This window comes from Dipodomys spectabilis, unplaced genomic scaffold (assembly GCF_019054845.1).
Source record: "Dipodomys spectabilis isolate Male_0828 unplaced genomic scaffold, ASM1905484v1 ptg000045l, whole genome shotgun sequence".
Classification (NCBI taxonomy): Eukaryota; Metazoa; Chordata; class Mammalia; order Rodentia; family Heteromyidae; genus Dipodomys; species Dipodomys spectabilis.
Genome location: NW_024870722.1, coordinates 7,671,089 through 7,690,661, shown reverse-complemented (window position 1 = coordinate 7,690,661; position 19,573 = coordinate 7,671,089). Strand labels below are relative to the sequence as shown.

Sequence of the window (19,573 nt, the reverse complement as noted above, 5' to 3'; positions counted from 1 at the left end):
AGCGCCACTTCCGGCTTTTTTCTTTTTGCTTATGTGGTGCTGAGGAATCAAACCCAGGGCCTCAGGCATGCAAGACAAGCGCTCTACCACTGAGCCACCTTCCCAGCCCCTGAAGTTTTAATTTTTTATCCAAGTAATTTAATTATTATGACATTATTAACTTTTACTGAGCATTCACTTTGGACAGAATACTAGGCTAAGAAAAATGAAGACTTGGAGTAAAAGTATTTGAGAAATCTAAAATGGCCTGGATTTTTCCCTTTAAAAGCTGAAGATTATACAAGTTTTATTTGTACATTAAGAAAGATATTGCTTAGAATTTAAGGGAAAAACTGATCACAATTTGCAGAGATAATGCACAATATTATACAAAATGAAAACTAGTGCCACTTAATCTATTGGTTCAAATAGAGGTAGTTTGGTGCCACATTAAAAAACAAATGATGAAATTTAAGGACTAGGAAGATAAAATATAAAACTAGTATTTCAATTCTGTATGACAAAAAAAAATATAGCCCTTGCATAAAAACACAAATACTAGAACATAAAGATTACAAAAACCATCATACATCCTATTTTACATCAGAGTAATGAAGTCTTAGACATCCTTTTTAATGTACTAAAATGTCTTTGGGGAAATACAACTTAAAACAACAAGATTCCATTTCATTCCAGTAAAAATGGCCATCAAGAATATAATCAACAACAAATGCTGGTGTGGATAAAGGAACTCTTTTACACTGTTGGTGGGAACATAAACTAGTGCAACCACTACGGAAGGCAGTTTGGAGAGTCCAAAAAAAAAAACTAAACACAGAACTACCCTATGATCCAGTGACAACCACTCTTGGGCTTTATCCAAAAGGTTAAAAACAAAACAGTAACACATCTATGTTTCTTGCTCCACTATTCACCATATCCAGGTTTTAGAAACAGGCCCGATGCCCTACAACAGTTGAGCAGATCGAAAAAAAAAGTGAAATATATACATACCTACTTAAATACAATGGAATTTTACTCATCTGTCAAGAAAACCATTAAGTTATTTACAGGGAAATGGATGGATCAGGAAAAAATCATTTTGAGTGAAGTAAGTCTAGCTCTCAAGAGACAAATGGTGAGTGGTTCTCTCGTATGTGGAAGTTAAATCCAAATTATAAACATCTGAAAACACATACAGAGTTATATACTTTATACACAAACTGACGCAAATATAGTACACTCAGGAGAGGATTCCCAATGTGTAAGTGCTCTGAACTTAACATAAAGTTCAGCAAATTGAGTAACAGGAAGTTGAAATATGTTCGTTGGAGGTAGGGAAAGGTAAAGGGAGAACAAATAAAAGGATAGGGGTAAGCAAATATGGTCATTATATTCAATGTATATACATGAATATTGAACATGGTAACTTGAAGGGACAGGTGGGGTTGGAAAAGATGGGGGAGAATGATGAACCAGGTGATACTGACCAAGATTCATGTGTATTAATAAACTGATACACTGAATTAAAAACCCCTCTGTACAACTACTTAACAATAATTTTTAAATAAGAAAATATCTTTGACATGTTACATTCCACAAATACACTACAAAATTTCAACGAAAATTTCAAAATATAAACCTTAAATTTTAAAAACTTGAATAGAGAATCCTAATCATTAATAAAGCATAACAGAATGCCTTACATTATAAAGCATCATTTCCTCTACTTTGTTGGTCCTCTTGGACTCATTTTCAAATAAAAACCTCTTTAAAAGACCTTATAATAAAGCATTAAAATCTTATGGGTAAACTATTTGAATTTTTAAGAAATAGAAAAAATATTGGTTACCATGTGCCCCTTAAGCTATACAATCTTTACATCAGTCTTTCTCTTAAAGGCATATCCACTCAGCTCCATTTTCAGTGGGCGCACAGTGTGTTGTACTTCCTCCATAAGGTATGTTCATCCATAAAGCCACAGAGGCAATGGTGACAGTTGTCTAGCCAGTGATGCTAATATAAGCAATTAATTACACGTATCAATGGCCTTCAAACTGCAGCCTTTCAAGAGTCTACTATATGAACTGCTTTTCATTTCCTTGCAATGAGGGAAACACACATGGAGGCACATACAGGCACACATACACATACATACATACACACACACACACACACCATGCTCTAATGTTCTTACAATCACTTTTACTGTAGTCTTCAGTTTTAGGAAATCAAGTCTGTTCTCTGCAATTTCCAATTTAATTCTCTTAAATTGCTGCTCATTATCCACAGCTTCCACCAACACATCTTTGACTCTGTCACCATTCCCAATCCACTTTCCTCAACCACAGGGAAATGTGCCGTGAAAAGACAATCCTCTTAACTCCATTCCTTCTTAGATCACCAAGGGCTTTTTCTGGCCCAGGCTTGCCATTCCAGAACTCCAAATATAAGACTCCCAAATTTCATTCACCTGCAAGACAAGGTCTGGTCAAGAAGTAGCTGTGTACTTCATACATTGACTGCTTCAACCCCAGCTGCTCATTACTCTCATGGCAATGCCATGTGCCAGGTCTTGGTTTATATTTAGATATCTCCAAGTACTCTCTTTTCCCAAATTCCAATACTGTTAATTGGTCTACTCTTGATGTCTAGGATGGTGAAAGGTAGGAAAGCTACCAAACATCTTTAAGACTTTTATCTTCCTCCTTGAACGTTGAGTGTTAGAGAGAATTTTTTTTAAAGCACAGCTTGGGATCTACTACTAGCCATTGTCATACCCTGGTACTTCACTCTTCTTGGGAAGCACCTTCTAGAAAATAATGCCCATTCCTATTATTCCTCGGCCGTCAGATCTTTTGTACCCACAGGCAGTTTTGAATGAAACTGTCAACTCTCCACAAGAAATAATAGTGGGAAAAATGATAAAAAGTATGAATCATTTGGAATATTCTTACTTCATACAAAAAACTTAATATAAGAACATTACCATAACAACCAAGAAGGAATGTTTGAAAGAGTAAATTACCAACAAGTTAAATGATCTTGAGATCAACAGATCTAGTTCCTGTTTTAATGTGTGAAAGGATTTGTGTCTAGATAACTCTTTCTCTTTACCTTCTGAACTTTAGAATTATGCTAAGATTCAACTCCACCTATTAGAGCATAGTCACTCCCTAGATTAATCAGTATCAAGGTAATTCCATACATATATATATATATATGTATATATATATATATATATATATTTAACAATCTTATAGGATGTCACCCTTGGCTACAGAAACAATTTCTGCAAAATAACTCTGGCAATTACTATTAAATATACTATTCAACACGTAACACCTCAATGTAAATACTCATTATTTGTACATACAATGAAATTTAAATAAAAAAGACTAAAATGTCATAATATTTTCTAATCTTTTTAGAAGCTTAGGTTAATAAAGTCCTGTATCTTCAGATACAAATATATAAAATTAGTAATAAATGCAGAAGTATTTTACAAACCACACAACACTACACAAATGTAAAGAATCATGGTACAGAACAAGAGCTTAAGAGATATATATGGAAACAAGTTACAGTCCTGTTCCAAGAACAACTTTTCACTGAATTTCTGATTCAAGAATTTAAAATTCCAGACTTTTCTACTTATTTTTCCATGGGTTATCTATGATTAAGGAGGTAGAAATAGATCAGCTGACACTGCTACTTGTTACCTAGAAATAATTTACTTCCAACTACAGACTCAGCATTAAGACTAAGCTGAACTTGTTCTTATGGTACATACTGAGGTGGTAAAAAACCTCTGTTTCTCTTCCAATAATGAAAAGCTACTACTAGTAAGTGTCAAAGATAAAGACTTTTTAAAAGGAAAAATATTTCAAAATGTAGGTTTACAAAAAATTTTCTAAGAGAACCTATTAAGATAGTAGATTCCCATACTGAGCTACATGTTTGTTGGGGATGAGGGGAGGTAAAGGGAGAACAAACAAAAGGAGAGCGGAAGGATAAGTGAATATGGTCATTATTCAACATGTTGCATACTGCGGACAACTATTCTGACAAACTCCAGTCTAAATGTCAACTCAGTATCTACATATTCGTTGAGTGCATTGGTCTGAGTCATGTGTCTATCTAATCTTCTCATAGTCAGCTAGGTCGCTAACCATTTTCACTCAATGGCTGGCTCTCTACCAGCTGAGCTATGCCTCCAACCCCCCTTCTCCTAGTCTTGATGAGAAATTCTCATACCAAGTTATTTTATTTAATCCTTGTAAAAACATACATAAAATGCCTAACACACATTAGGTTTTGTAAGCAATTTAGTTCCTCTCTCTAAAAATGTGCTCAAAAATCCAGATTTCACTTAGAATCAGCCTGTCCAATAGAAGCCTAACATTTTTCATTTAGTTCTATTTTGGAGAAACTGATCTACTCTACCCTGTTATAATTTATTATATAGGTATACTCAAGAATATCAGTGTGAAGCATCATAGTCATCAATTCTTAAAACTGAGATAAGAAAGCAGGCAAATATATCAGTTGTTGTTGTTTTTCAGAACTTTATACATACTTGTAATTTATATACAACAAACATTATTTCCCTAAGCAAAAGTCCAAAACCAAACAAGTAGCTTTAATATCCTTCAAATTCTGATTGATAGCATAGTCCTTAGAAGTATTCTTTTTTTTTTCCCCCCCTCAGTCATGGGCTTAAACTCTGGGCCTGGGCACTTTCCCTGTACTCTTCAGCTCAAGGCGAGCGCTCTACCTCGAGCCACAGCACCACTTCCAGTTTTTTTTTCTAGTGGTTTATTGGAGATCAGAGTCTCACGGACTTTTCTGCCCAGGCTGGCTTTGAACCATTATCCTCAGATCTCAGCCTCCTGAGTAGCTAGGATTATAGGCATGAGCCACGGGCACCCTGCCTTACAAGTATTCTTAACAAGCATTTCTACAAATCAATTAAATATATCCCACTGACCCAGTTGCAATAACTTAGAAGTATCAAGTTAAATGGCCAGAACCAAGAACTAGACCACACATTTTAGTCACTCAATTTGTTTCAGAGATACTAATTTGCTTAATTCAAACATAAGACACTATGTCTTAATTTAATACTATAGCAAAACATTTCTAAAATACAAATTATAAAAAAAAAATCTTAAAATATAACAAGTCCTATTTCTTCTATATTATAAAAAAAAAATGAAAAAATGCTATTGAACATTTTACTAAAACAGCTTGTAAGATTAACCAAGAATTAAGACTTTGCCTTTGCCAAAAGAATAAAATTCTTATCTTGGAATCAATGGCCAGTTCCTTTTATCTTCACACCTCCTAGCACACTACTCAGTAGTAAGTAGTATATTCAGAAGAGATTAGCTGAATGAAAAAAAATTATATACAAATATAGAAAGGAACAATCAAGAACGTTAAAAGCTCAAGAACTTTTAAATGACTTTTCTGACACTATGAGCACCAAAAAAAACCACTAAATTCTTATCCAGAAATCCTTCATATACCTGACATAAATTATTTTCATGTATTTATAAGCAGAACCTCAGTCAATGGCCTAGGGAGTGACTTTTTCCACTACCAACAATGCACATGCTATAACTCATTCACAGAAAATGTAACACAGCTGTACCTAAATTACATTGATCTCTCAAGTGATCAAATAAACAAATAACTTGGGAAATCCCACCTTTATTTCATTATTGGATTAAGAAGAGTTATGACAGTACTTTGTTATTAAAGCTTAACTTTCATTTATATATATATATATATATATGTACACACACACACACACACACATATATATATATAAAAGGCTAAACACAAACCACTAATAGACTACAATTTAAACTGAAATGTATTCACTATTATCACTAAGGAAAACTTACTACTTTGTTAAATTATACTAAAAGTACTGATGAATATGTAAGTCTAAAAGCACACTTCGTGTTTTTAACTTAACAGACAAAAGTCTTGAGACTGATTTTGTTGTCTAAAAAGTAAGTCATAAAGCTGGTGAGGTAGCTTGGTTATAGAGTGCTTACCTAACACAGAAAGGCCTGGATTTAATCCTCAGAAAAGAAAGGAAGCAAGGGGGACTGGGAAGTTGACTCAGTGGTAGAGCGCTTGCCTTGCATGCATGAGGCCCTGGGTTCAATTCCTCAGCACCACATAAGCAAAAAGAAAAAAGCCGGAAGTGGTGCTGTGGCTCAAGTGGCAGAGTGCTAGCCTTGAGCTGAAGAGCTGAGGGACAGCGCCCAGGCCCCACGACTGGACCCCCCTCCCAAAAAAAAAAAGGAAGGAAGGAAAAAGAGAGTAAAGAAAAGGATGTGGGAAAACAGAAAGGAAAGAGGATGGGGAGTGGAAGCAGCAGACACGGCAGCAATTCAACAATGCAAAATTAATCATATATGATCTTTTAGTTACTAACAGAAACAATGCAAGGGAAAGAATGCACTGTCAGTCCTTGCTAGCCCCTAGATGCTATCTTGTAGCCAGCACTTGCCACCTACACAAGAACTATGAGGCACAGAAACACCATCAGTGGTATTTGGGAGTGACATGTTATTACCTATGTGACTTAAGATGAGACATACTTTTCTTTTTTCACCTGTAAAGATGCCAGTATTTCCTCCTAGTAAAGATGCCAATATTTCCTTACAAAGCAATCAAATTACAGTCCCATTTAATGTACACACAAATTATAGAAATAAGTATTTGGGCTGGAAACGTGGTTCAAAGAGGCAGAGTAACTGCCTAGCCAGTTGGAGACCCTGAACTCCAAACTTTACTTCAACATTCAAAAGGCAGAAATACAGCCATAAAATTCAATGTAACATTCCACAAAATTAAGAAAACTGAGGGAGCGGGTGGGAGTTAGGAAGAATGGCTGAGAATGATGAAGGGGTGACACTAAGATTGATTGTATTCATATGCTACTTTGTTGTAACTAAAGATAAAAATAAAAACTATTTAAAAAAATAATAATCTAGGTTGAGCCCCATCTTAGGATCTCTAATTTATCCACATGGCAAAAATCCCTTTTGCCATATAAGGTAACTTTTTTTTTTTAAACAGATTCTGGGAATTGGAACATGGTTATTTTTAGAGCATTATTATTTTGTCTATCACAGTAGTGTTTCTGGTGTTAAATAAAATTGAGTGGAAAAATAATAAAGTTATCTAAGTAATCTTTAGGAATGATCACTGTTTTGCTTTAAAATCATTTATAATAAAACACTGTTCAACTGCTAAAGCTAGAAGGCCTATCTGTAAAATTTCACTCTGAAAAAAAATCAATAAAATACATTATAGATCTCATTACCTGTAATTTTATAGCCATAAGCAGCTAGTTGTCCAGCCATATATTCTCCATCTGAATTATTATGTGAACAACCCCATGTTCGTATCCAAATTTTCTGGATGCCTGGAATAATGCTGTTAAGTAATCAATTTAAAAAAGTAAGTTTCACTAAGTGATTTTTAAAATAAAAGCCACTAGATTATAGGGCACATTTTACACACACACACACACACACACACACACACACACACACACCTACAATCAATTCACAAGCTATTCATTAACTATACCAATTTAATTTAAAATCTGCTATTGTATCAAAATATACAAATAGCATGAGAAACAGTTAAGAATCTCTATAAAAGTATCTGTAAGGGGTGACACTGACCAACATAACTGTACTTATAACCTAACTTATGGAACTGAAACCTCTTCATTACAACTACTGAATTTTTTTTTAAAAAAAAGGTAAAAAAAGTCTTGTTCTCTTGTTCTCTGAATTGAATTTCAACTTCAACTCCTACTACCAATAATACTACCAATAATTCAACGCCTGGAAAGATGCACAAAAATAATAGGAAAGAAAATGGTTCTAGTATCTAAGAACTAAAGAAAAACTCTATGTCTGTAAACTGTATCTACTTTAAAATTCACAAATACAAAATAATCAAAATTAAAACTGTCATCCCAAGTTATTGAAGCATGTGTCTATAAACGGAGTTCTAAAAAAATGTATCTTTAGGGAAAAAAAGATGTACTCTCAACTTGAATCCCCTAACTATTTGTATGTGAATAGAAACTGCTTTGGGGGAGAATTTAACCAGGATATATTATATTCACGTATGGAAATATAGTGAAATACTCTTGTTATAACTTATATAACTAATGTATATGTTATAGCAGTTATATAATTAATAGTTGTATAACTAGTTATATAACTCATACAACTAATGTATGCTAAGAAAAAAATAAGGAAGGAAGGGAGAAAGAGAGGGAAGGGGAAAAAAAGGAAGAGAAAGAGGGAGGGAGGGAGGGAGGGAGGGAAAGAAGGAAGGGAGGGAGGGAGAGAGGGAGGGAGGGAGGGATGGAAAAGAGATGTTAAGAATATGATTGAGACAAATGTGATAAACTTCAGTCATTAATATAAGCAAGCTGGGTACTGGTGGCTCACAACTGTAATCCTAGCTACTCAGGAGGTTCAAAGTCAGCCTGGGCAGGAAGTCAGTGAAACTCTTAGCTCCAATTAACCACTAGAAAACTGGAAGTAGTGCTGTGGCCTAAAATGGTAGAATGCTAGCCATGAGCAAAAAAAGTTCAGGGATAGTACCCTGGCACTGAGTTCAAACCCCAGGACCAACCAAAACAGAAGCACTGATAAAATTTTTAAATCTGTTTATTTCCTAACAAAAGTTTGATAATTCCAAGCGACAGGATACAAATCACACAGACCAATAGTGCCAGCTTTGGAATGAAACTGAACATAATTTTGAGGAGAAAACTTACCTGTCACTTGGTGGACTGTTTTCTTCTTGTGAATACATTTGCGTATTTCGCTTTCGCACCTTGGGAACAACATGCTTTCTTGAAAAATGCCGATCTTGTGGTTTTGAGTCTTCCTGTGACACAATATCTTCAATGTCATCGAGGAGTGTATCGCAGGATGCAGAAGGCATTTTTTCTATCACATAAAAAGGTATATTAAAGCCATATTAAAAATGACTACGAGCCGGGTACCTGTAATCCTAGGTACTAAGGAGGCTGAGATCTGAGGATCACAGTTCGAAGCCAGCTGGGGCAGGAAACTCTGTTAGACTCCTATCTCTGATACACTACTCAAAAAAAAAAAAAAAACTGGAAGTAGCACTGTGGCTCAAGTGGTAGAGTGCTAGTCTTAAACACAAAGAAGCTCAGGGACAATATCCAGGCCCTGAGTTCAAGCCCCAAGACCAGGAAAAAAAAAAAAGAACTATGAAAAATTCTCACCAACTTGGATCTCAAGAAGCTTTTAAGAACTAACGTCAAGTCCTTCTGCTAGGCATCACAAGACTCAGAAATCCAAACTGTTCAGGAAATCAAAACCATGAGGAAAGAAGGTAGGATAGAACCTTTTTGAGATTAAAAGAAACTTAAAAAGTCTAACAACTCTTCATCAGTTAGGAAGGATGTTGGTGGTGAGGTGTTGAGGACAGTAATTACCACGACAGTAATTACCAGTGCTTTGACAAAGCCTTCTAACCAAGCAACTGCAATTTCATATTATTGGAGCATTTGTTGTCTCCCTGGGAATTAAGCTCTGTGTGAGTTTGCTGTTGCTGTACCAGGAAAGAAGACAAAGCAGATTTCTATACAAATTATAATTCCATGAAAGATTCTGAACAGATGAAGAAAGCTAGTATCCGTCAGAGAGCAAAGTGATTTGGGAATATAAAGAACTACTTCAGATTGATTTGCATTGAAATTGTCACAGACTGCATGGACCTCTGTTCTTGAATTCTTGATCATCTGTTTTTTAAAAGAGTCAAACAACTTGGTGATTCACATTCCTGACTGGATCTTACTCTGTCACAATAGCTGTTAACAGGTTGGGAACCAGGAAAAAGAATTAGAATATGAACTGGATTATAAAATGAATGTGAGGCTATTATAAGTAACTGAAGTATTATCCTTATGTTTGAAATTTTTATTTTTAGCAATGTACATTGAATATTTAGAGGAAATATCATTATGCAAATAATTTATTTTGAAACACCCCAGGGGAAAAAAATCTGATAAATGGAAAAACACTGACAACTCATAAAACTAGGAAATAGACACTCAGCATTCATTATCCTTTCCCCAATATTCAAAATTTTTATAATTAAAAAGAAAAATGTGAACACAGCTTCAAGGAAAAGACATACAGAGATATTCTTCCCTATTCCCACCAAGTCCAACCATGACTCCAGACATTATCTCTAAAACAACTGAAAAATGACTTTGGAAGATGAATAAAAGATAGACTGGCTATGGACTCAGAACACAAGTAGCATGATGATGGGTTTTCTTTTGCCTCCTAAACTCCAAACCTGGACTTGAAGATGCCAGAAATATAAAAATGCCAATGAATGTAGACAATAAAAGATCCTGACAAAATTCACTTTTCTTGTCAAAATAGAAAGGAAGCCTAGCAAGATAGAAAACATTTTTTTTTTTTTTGGTCTGTTGTGAGGCTTGAACTCTAGGCCTGGGCGCTTTCTATGAGCTCTTCAGCTCAAGGTTAGAGCTCTACCACTTGAGCTACAGTGCTACTTCCGGCCTTTTCTGTTTATGTGGTGCTGAGGAATTGAACCCAGGGCCTCATGTATTAGAGGCAAGCACTTTACCGCTGAGCCACCTTCCCAGCCCCGATAGAAAACTTTTTTTTGGGGGGGGAGGGGGGTCCAGTCCTGGAGCCTGAACTCTGGGCCTGGACGCTGTCCCTCAGCTCTTCAGCTCAAGGCTAGCGCTTTACCACTTGAGCCACAGCACCACTTCCGGCTTTTTTCTTTTTGCTTATGTGGTGTTGAGGAATCAAACCCAGGGCCTCATGCATGCAAGGCAAGCGCTCTACCACTGAGCCACCTTCCCAGCCCCAGTAAAAAACTTTTATGTAAACTATCCCCACCCATACACACAAACACACATTCACTGTAGTCTAACTGGCAAACCACAAGAGCTAAGAGGGGATCCATGATTCCTACTCTTTAATAAGGCAACTCAGCAAACCCCAAAGGTTAAAAATCACAAAAAGCAAATTCTATGTACTTTCAATCCAATCAATCCACCCGTAAGTTAAGTCCTACAGTGTCAGGAGAAAAAAGAAAAAAAAAACTGATACATAAACTTGGAAAAATTCCTATCAAAGTCCTAGCAAATGTTTTATAAACATATTTAAAAAAAAAAAAAAAGGTATGTGGCCAGCCGCTGGTGGCTCACCTGTAATCCTAGCTACTCAGAAGGCTGAGACCTGAGATCACAATTCAAAGCCAGCCCGGGCAGGAAAGTCTGTGAGACTCTTATAACCAATTAACCACCTGAAAACCGAAAGCAGCACTGTGGCTCAAGTGGTAGAGCATTTACCTTGAGCTGAAAAGCACAAGGACAGCACTCAGGTCCAGAGTTCAAGCCCATGACTGACAAAAAAAAAAAAGGATGTGGAAAACAATGGATATAGAGTAGGGAACTAGTATACCTAAATTAATTTTGAAAAGAAATTAAAGAGCCAAATTTTAAGACTCATCAGCGAGTTAAAATAATCAAGACTGTGGTATTAAGACAGAAACACAGTAATCAACAAAACAGAAAACCCAGAAATGGATTGACATAACCATGCCCAAACAATTTTTTTTTCCAGGCAGTACTGGGGTTTAATTAAACTTAAGGCTTTGCACTTACTAGACAATCACTCTGCCACTTGAATCTGCAAGCTTTTCGCTTTAGTCATTTTTCAAATAGGGTCTCATGTTTATCTTTGAACTATGATCCTCCTACTTACACTTCATAGTTGGGATAAAAGGCATGTGATACTGCACCCAGCTCTTATTAGTTGAGATGGGGTCTTGCTATCACTTCATTGAGTCTGGGCCTGGAATCATGGTCCTCCTGATCACCACTTTCCAAGTAGCTAGGATTGTAGGTAGAAGTCACTGACATAGTCAAACACATCCAACTGATTTTTCAGAAAAGAATAAAAACAATTCAGTGGAGAAAAGATAGCTTTTCATAGTGCTAGAGTAATAAGACAGAACTGCAAGAGACAGAACCATGACCTAGATCTCATTCTTTAGAAAATAAAAAACAAAATTAAAAAATACAATTCAAAAAAAAAGGGGGGAAAGGTGAATAACTTTGTAATATAATGAAACTATGTATGAAGACATAAAGGGTCTCAATGAATGCTGCTGATCAATTGGAGTTTGCAAAAATTAGAAAAGAAAAAGCAAACAAGAGTTATTCTGAGAAAAACACAATACATGCAATTCTGAAATTCCATAGTGAAACCCTTCAGTGCAATTTTCACACACACATTTAAAAAAAACAGGATACAATTAAGAATGATGGAGGTATCAGTGATCAGCATGCATTGCACTCATGATTTGACACTGAATTGAAACCCACTGTACAGCTACTTAAAAATAGTAATAATTTTTATTTTTTATTTTTGTGCCAATATTGGGGTTGAATTTAGGACCTGGGCACTGTCCCTGAGATTTCTTGCACAAGGATAGCACTCTACTACCTGAATAATAGCTCCATTTTGTTTTGGGGTGGGGTTTTTGTTTTTTTTAGGGGGGGAGGGGGTTTGGGGGTTTTTGTGGGTTTTTTGGGGTTTTTTTTGGTTTGTTGAAGATGAGTCTCACAGACTTTCCATCCTGGGCCAGCTTCAAACACTGATTAGATCTCAGCCCCCCTGCATAGCTAGTAATATAGTGTTACTATATAGTGCAGGCTGACTTCAAAGCTTGGCCTTAGCCTCTTAAGCACTGGGATTATATATGTGTACAACACCCAGCTAGTCCCAATTTCTAACCTGCTTAGACCAAAAATCCTTGAATCATTCCTAACTCCATTTTGTCCTTTACCCTAAATCCAATCCACCACAAAATTTTGTTGTATTGGAAAGGAAAGGTAGGGGAAAAGCAAAGGAGAAGTCAACAATGCTTGATAAGAAATGTACTCATTACCTTGCTCATGTGATTATAACCCCTCTATACAGTATTTTCACAATAAAGAAAAAAACTTACTTGAAAAAAAAATTCTGTTGTATTTTTCTTAAAAATCTATTCAGACTTTTTGTGACCATACCTGCTATAACACTGGGGTTCTTGGCGGGGAGGGAGCTTTTGGGGGTGTTTTTGTTTTGATGTCAGTCCTGGCACTTACACTCAGGTCCTAAGCTTTTTTGCTCAAGGCTAGCACTCTACAATTTGAGCAACAACTCCACTTCTGGGTTTTTTGGTGGTTAAGTGTAGATAAGGGTCTCACTGACTTTCTTGCTAGATATGGCTTCGAACCACAGTCCTTAGATTTCAGTCTGCTGGGTAGCTAGGATTATAGATGTGGACCACCCGCACCTGGCTATTACATTCATGATCCAACCCAAGATCAACTCTTGCCTGAATTATTTTAATCCCTGAGCTTCCCACCATTTTCAGAACAGAAGACAAGGATACCTCTCAGATTTCTGATGCAACTCTTCCAATGGTACTTCATCTCAAAATAAAAGCCCATGCCCAACAGACATGATCAAGGTCATATATAGTCAGCCTCCTGTTACTTCTGACCCATTTCCTACTAGTCCAACCTCTGGCCCCTTTCAGTCCCATGGCTTCCTTGCTAGTACATACCCACTAGTTATACTGCAAAAGAAGCTAAAGTAAAAAACAAATCTCTTGGGTTTCTCCTATTATTATTATTCTATGGAATAAGTGAGAAAAAGACTAAACATTCCTTAACATTTACAAAGAACTAAATGACAAGTAAAGTCATATTTTCTTCTAAAATTACATAATTATTATATTCCATACACAACTGCTCAGAGCCACTGGAGAGAAACAGGATGGGACATGAGGGATAAAAAAGTCCTGAAAGTGGCACTGTAGCTCAAGTAGTACAGCACTCACCTGGAGCTGAAGAGCTGAGGGACAGGGCTCAGGCCCAGAGTTCAAGGCCTATGACTGACAAAAAAAAAAAAGTCCTGCAGTAGATAAACACCATTACAGAGGTAGGGAGGAAAAGAATGCTGCTATGCTCCTTAACTGTAAAGAACTAAACTCCAGAGAATCTAAAGGAGTTATTCACTCACAAAGCTAGAATTAGAACTAAGGATATAAAAAAAAAAAAAAAGGTGATCCTGTACCCACCCGTAGTTCTGCCTGAGTGGCAAAATCCCAACACATAATGTAACACTTATAACCAAACAAGAAACAGAATTGAATGAATAAAGAAAAGCAAGCAATTTAATTAAGAAATACAGTATTTAAAAATGAAAGAATGCCCAAACATATCATTAGGAAGTACTGAAGTACTAAAATGATAAGATGTATTTTTCATCAAGACTGACAAAAACTCTACTATTGCCAAGCACTGATAATTATGTCATATAATCCTAGCTTTTCAGGGGGCTGAGATATAAGGATCATGGTATAAAGCCAGCCAGGGGATAAAAGTCCATGAGAGTTGTATTTCCAATTAACCACCAAATGTTGGAAGTGCATCTGTGGCTCACATGATAGCCTGAGCACTAAAACTCAAGAATAGCACCCAGGCCCTGAGTTCATACCTCAAACTGGCACCAAAAAACAAAAACAAAAACAAAAAAAACTGTTTATCTGAAATCACAGTAAGTCTGACACACCATTTCTAAAAAGCAACCTGACAAAACATTTCAAACTTCAAATCATGAAGTTTGAAGATCCAAAAATCTGAGTTCTAGAAATTCATGTAAGGAGACAAAGAAGATAAATGTAATGCAGAAGTTTTTAAACCTGACTGAATATAATAAGCACCTATAATCTCACTCAACAGTACAAATAAGTGAGTTTTTACGCCTTCAGAAATGCTCAAGTAACATGAACATGAAAGTTTAGAAATGGAAGCCAAAGTGGTAAAGAAGGCAACAGACAATGTCAAATTTTTCTCAAAGATGGCAGAACTAAAGTTTAATAAAGGGAATAAAAACAATGAAAAGAAAAATATCGAAAATGAGGGGGAAAAGGATGCTGTATATCACAGAAAAGATTACTTGGTTACTAGGAGAGCTTTCATAATACCAAATATCTAGATTCCATTCTAAATTAAAATCTCTCCAGGAGAGGAGACTACAGTTGTAGCTTAGTGGGAGGACATGTGCTTACCATCCATGGGGTCTTGAGATTAATCTTCAACACAAAGAGAATGGGAAGGAGAGAGGGAGGGATTAAGGAAGGGAGGGATGGAAAAGAGAGGGGGAGAGGTGAAAGGAAGGGAAGAGAAAGGAGAGAGGAAGCAAAGGAGAGAGAAGGGAGAGAGAAAAAGAGGGGGAGGGAGGGAGAGGGGAAGAGGAGAAGAAGAGAAGAGAAGGGGAGAGGCAGGCCAGGTGATGCTACTGAACATTCCTAATTAAAATACATTTCTTACTGGGTGCATGTCTGTGATAACTCCTAGCAGGAGAACTCCTTCTCTGCATGCTGGATCACCTGAGCTTAATGGTGTTGAATGCACATTCTGGTCACCAGAGGAGGTTTTCAAAAATTACTAACAACTAGATTAAATTTCCAACACAGAGGGAGAAAGGGAGGGAAGAAAAAAGGAAGACTCCCAGCAGCCAGTTGGTCAATCTCTGAAAATAGAACCTGGGTATCAATATCTTTTTTTAAATTTCCCAGTAATGTTTATGTGTAACCACAACTACAAACCAATGTCCTACATTAGTTTTCACAGTACAGTTCCCAAAATAACAGAATCAGCATCATGTGCAACCTGTTGGAAATAAACTCATGGGCCCCTACCAGATATAGTGAATCAGATATTCTGCAAAAAGCAGGAACTGGAGGCATGATTCAAGTGGAGAGGAACAGCTGTAAGTGAGTAAAACTGAATAAACCTGAGTGAGTGCACAAGGTTTGAGTTCAAGCCCTACTGACAAAAAACTAAGTCTGGAATGAATCAAAAACACAAACAATCCCAAAGACATTAACCAAAAACAATATACAAATGACTGATAAGCCTATTATGAAAAGGTGCCAATATAATTAGCCATGGGGGAAAGGCAAATCAAAACCACAAGGTTTTCACACTGAGATGACTAGAACCAAGAAAAAGTGTTGACAAAAAATGAATTGCAGTATTGAAAGTGAAAGAACAGAGTTAGAAGAGGTATAAAATCAACCCTTAAGGACTTGAAATGTAAGTGTCACACATAGAAATGGTCTAAAATGAAGACCAAGCAGCAGCCACCAAAGAAGAAAATACATGAATCAAGGAATAAGAAAAAAAAAGTCTGTGGAAGAAATGTACAGTGTCATTGCTGCTGCTGCATCAAGTGAAAGATTACATAAAGGATATTGATATGTCCCTTGGATTTACTAAAATGGAGATCACAGCAGTACCACGAAACGATAATAGCGAATTACTAAGAACTTAAGACTCTCTGCACATTCTGGTGTGTAACATTCTACTCAGACACAAAAGGCTTAAAATAAATCAGTACCTTGAATGATCTGCAATTGGTCTCAGGTCCTCTCCAAAGATGACTCTGGAAAACAAATACTGATTCGAATATACAAACACCCAGTGTGCACACACGTGCACGTGCCCGTGCACACACACACACACACACACACACACACACACACACACACACACACACACACACCTACCTCTGTAAGGAATCTTTAAAACTACCTAATGAGAACTCCATGAAAGATTGCTTTCACAGGGTAGGGTTATGTCCTTCTAACTTCTTGCTGATTGCTGCAGGTGTGTATGGCTATAGTTTACACACACACACACACACAGAGCACGTTATCCTACACCACACAGTAATGCAAGTGACCAAGTACAAAACAGGAACAAGGGTACCGAGTTAAGTACCAAAGCACCCTCTTACCAGGAGGAAAAACAAACTTACCGCTCCTAGACTCAGAAAGAGGATTTATGAGTAAAGGAGAAGAGGCGAGAGGACGGCACGGACGGAGCACAAGGCCTCGGCGCGCTGCAGAGTCCGTACCCAACCAAGAAAAGCTGCCTCCGGGGACGAGGGCGCCCGACGCCCAGGCCGGCCCGCGCCCCGAGGCCCACGCCGCCCGAAAGCAAGCGCTCGGGAACTGCACGGCCAAGGAGCTCCGTCCACAGTGTTGGCCCACCCTGACCCACCCGCCACTCCCACCCAGCTGTCAGGAAACAACCAACCTGGCCACAGCGAAAGAAATCCACACGTTACTGTCAGGAAAGCGCACAGACCTCAGATGGAGAGCGCCATGACACCTACGTCGCCGCGGAGTTCGTTGACGCAGGCACGCCGACGGGAGCCGGCACAGACCAGACTGCGTCATGACCGGAAACGCGAATGCGGACGGGACTTCCTTTAGGACGGATTCCAGTTCCTTTGGTTGCCAGGCTGGAGATCCATCTCGAGATCTGCACATTCTTAGACTCGCTCAATTGATAACTTCTGCTGAGCTCTTACAATGGGCCGGGGGGGAAGGGGACTGTGCTAAGCGCTTCATATAAACATTACCCACGACTTATTTATGATGACTATGCCTGCTTTGCCTAAGAGTGACTTGAAAGTTTAAATTAACTGCAGGAAGTTACTCTGACCAAAACTGATTCCTCACCGAGCTCCTTCTAATGTTCACAAAGATTGCTCTTTGCACAACATTGTACTTATTTCCAAATCCATTGGCATATTAAGTGCAATATAAATCATTTAGCACGAAGCGAATTGGGGAGATATTTGTTTTAGATTTTGTTTTATTGATGGACAGGCTACTTTTGAATGCTTAGAAAGCAGTTTAGTAGCCACGGATGAAGAGAAGAACTTCCATGTTGTATATGAATTCTGACTCGGTTGCTTTACATTTGTTATCTGCCTTTCTCGTTCTTTTCCCAAGACACTGAACTTGAATTCTGTTCATCAGAAGAACATCTCCAGCTCAAAAAGTGGGAGGCCACATGCTATGAACAGTGATCCTGAAGCATGCATTCTATGCCCTGTCTTGGGTATCACCATGGTTGAGCATAACTGCCTTATCTTGGGAAAGTATCTCCTCCTATTAGTCCTCCATTTGAATGCCACCTTTTTCTCTACTCATCCATGCCCATCAGACAATCCAGGACCCAGGATCCACTGCAGTCCTTGCTCAGCAGATCTACAGTTGTGTTTTCTCTTTGTCCCTTTTTTTTTTTCACCATATAAAAATAGATACTGCATATTATATTCTTGGTTGCAATCCCACAGCCCGGCACATAACTGTGAATGTACCCCTTCCCTAAGCATTCCTTCAATGAATGACTACTGCTTTTCTCCGGAATATAGTTAAGTTCGGTTTCTTGTTTTTGGTTTTTGGTTTGTTTGTTTTGTTTTCTGTGTCAGTCGTGGGGCTTGAACTATGGGCCTGGGCACTGTCCCTCAGCTCTTCATCTCAATGAGAGCGCTCTACTACTTGAGCCACAGTGCTACTTCCGGTTTCCTGGGGTTAATTGGAAATAAGAGTCTCAAGAACTTTCCTGCCCGGGCTGCCTTTGAACCGCAATCCTCAGATCTTAGCCTCCTGAGTAGCTATGATTACAGGCACTAGCAACCAGCACCCAGCTAAATTCAGTTTTTTAATAAAAATTACTGAGCCAGGCGTTAGTGATTGTCACCTGTAATCTGAGGGAGGCTGAGATCTGAGGACTGTGGTTTGAAGCCAGCCTAGGTAGCAAAATCCATGAAGCCAATGAAGCCAGAAGTGGAGCTGTGGCGCAAGTAGGTAGACTGCTAGCCTTGAGGACAGTTCTCAGACCCTGAGTTCAAGCCCCAGTAGTGAGGCACAGAGAAAGAAAGAAATGAATGTGCATCCTATAACACAAGCGCTGTTCTAGACACCCACCAGAACTAGAGACAAAGAAAAGGACACTGGAGACTGTGATTTCAGGCTTGAGTAGAAAATAGCAATTATTGTGGGAGATGAACATACAGGGTGAAGTAAGGAAAATGGCTGGACTGGTTCCAGGCAGAGGAAAGTGAAAGAAAATTCATGGAGGCCAGAAACTGTGAAGTATTCTATGTTATAAAATCAATACAAGTGAAATCGAATGATAGGAGAGGTCTGCTGGAGAGGGAGGTGCAAGGTAAACCCTGCATGGTAAAATATGGACATTAAGCTTGATCTTGAATACACTAGGTATAATAAAAATATCTGAGTAGATTATTCTCATGAAAGAGGCCTTTCCTGATTATCATCAGTTAGTATTCCCTTTCCCTTTTCCTTTTCTCCAAACCAGTTTCAACAAGCTTCATTGCTGTATTTTCATACATGCCTGTAAAATATTTTTACCACCATTGCTCTTTTCATTTTCCTTGTTCCCGTTAGTGCCCATTCCCAGGATGATATCTGTTCTACATATCTGTCATTCACTTTTTAAAGTGTATGCTAATTGTTCAAGGTTTCCATATATATATGTGTGTATATATATATATATATATATATATATATATATATACACACATATATATATATATGTGTAGTACTCAGATTGAACCCCTCATTTACTTTCACTTGA

At 37.7% G+C, this 19,573-nt stretch overlaps 1 protein-coding gene across 3 annotated transcripts in view; it reads right to left on the bottom strand.

Moving 5' to 3' along the window:
- Cdkal1 (CDK5 regulatory subunit associated protein 1 like 1) overlaps positions 1–17,302 on the bottom strand; it is a 525,097-nt gene extending 507,795 nt beyond the window's left edge. Inside the window, exons 1-4 of one of the 3 annotated variants that reach the window (XM_042678555.1) lie at positions 17,216–17,302; positions 16,515–16,559; positions 8,810–8,984; positions 7,328–7,440 (exon numbers count right to left, since the gene is read on the bottom strand). In XM_042678555.1, the coding sequence (XP_042534489.1) occupies positions 7,328–7,440; positions 8,810–8,979 (283 nt within the window). In that variant the 5' untranslated portion in view covers positions 8,980–8,984; positions 16,515–16,559; positions 17,216–17,302. Of the gene's footprint in view, positions 1–7,327; positions 7,441–8,809; positions 8,985–16,514; positions 16,560–16,764; positions 16,770–17,215 lie in introns of those variants that run through there. The other 2 variants (XM_042678556.1, XM_042678557.1) reach the window with 2 other exon arrangements.
- Positions 17,303–19,573: the final 2,271 nt, after the last annotated feature.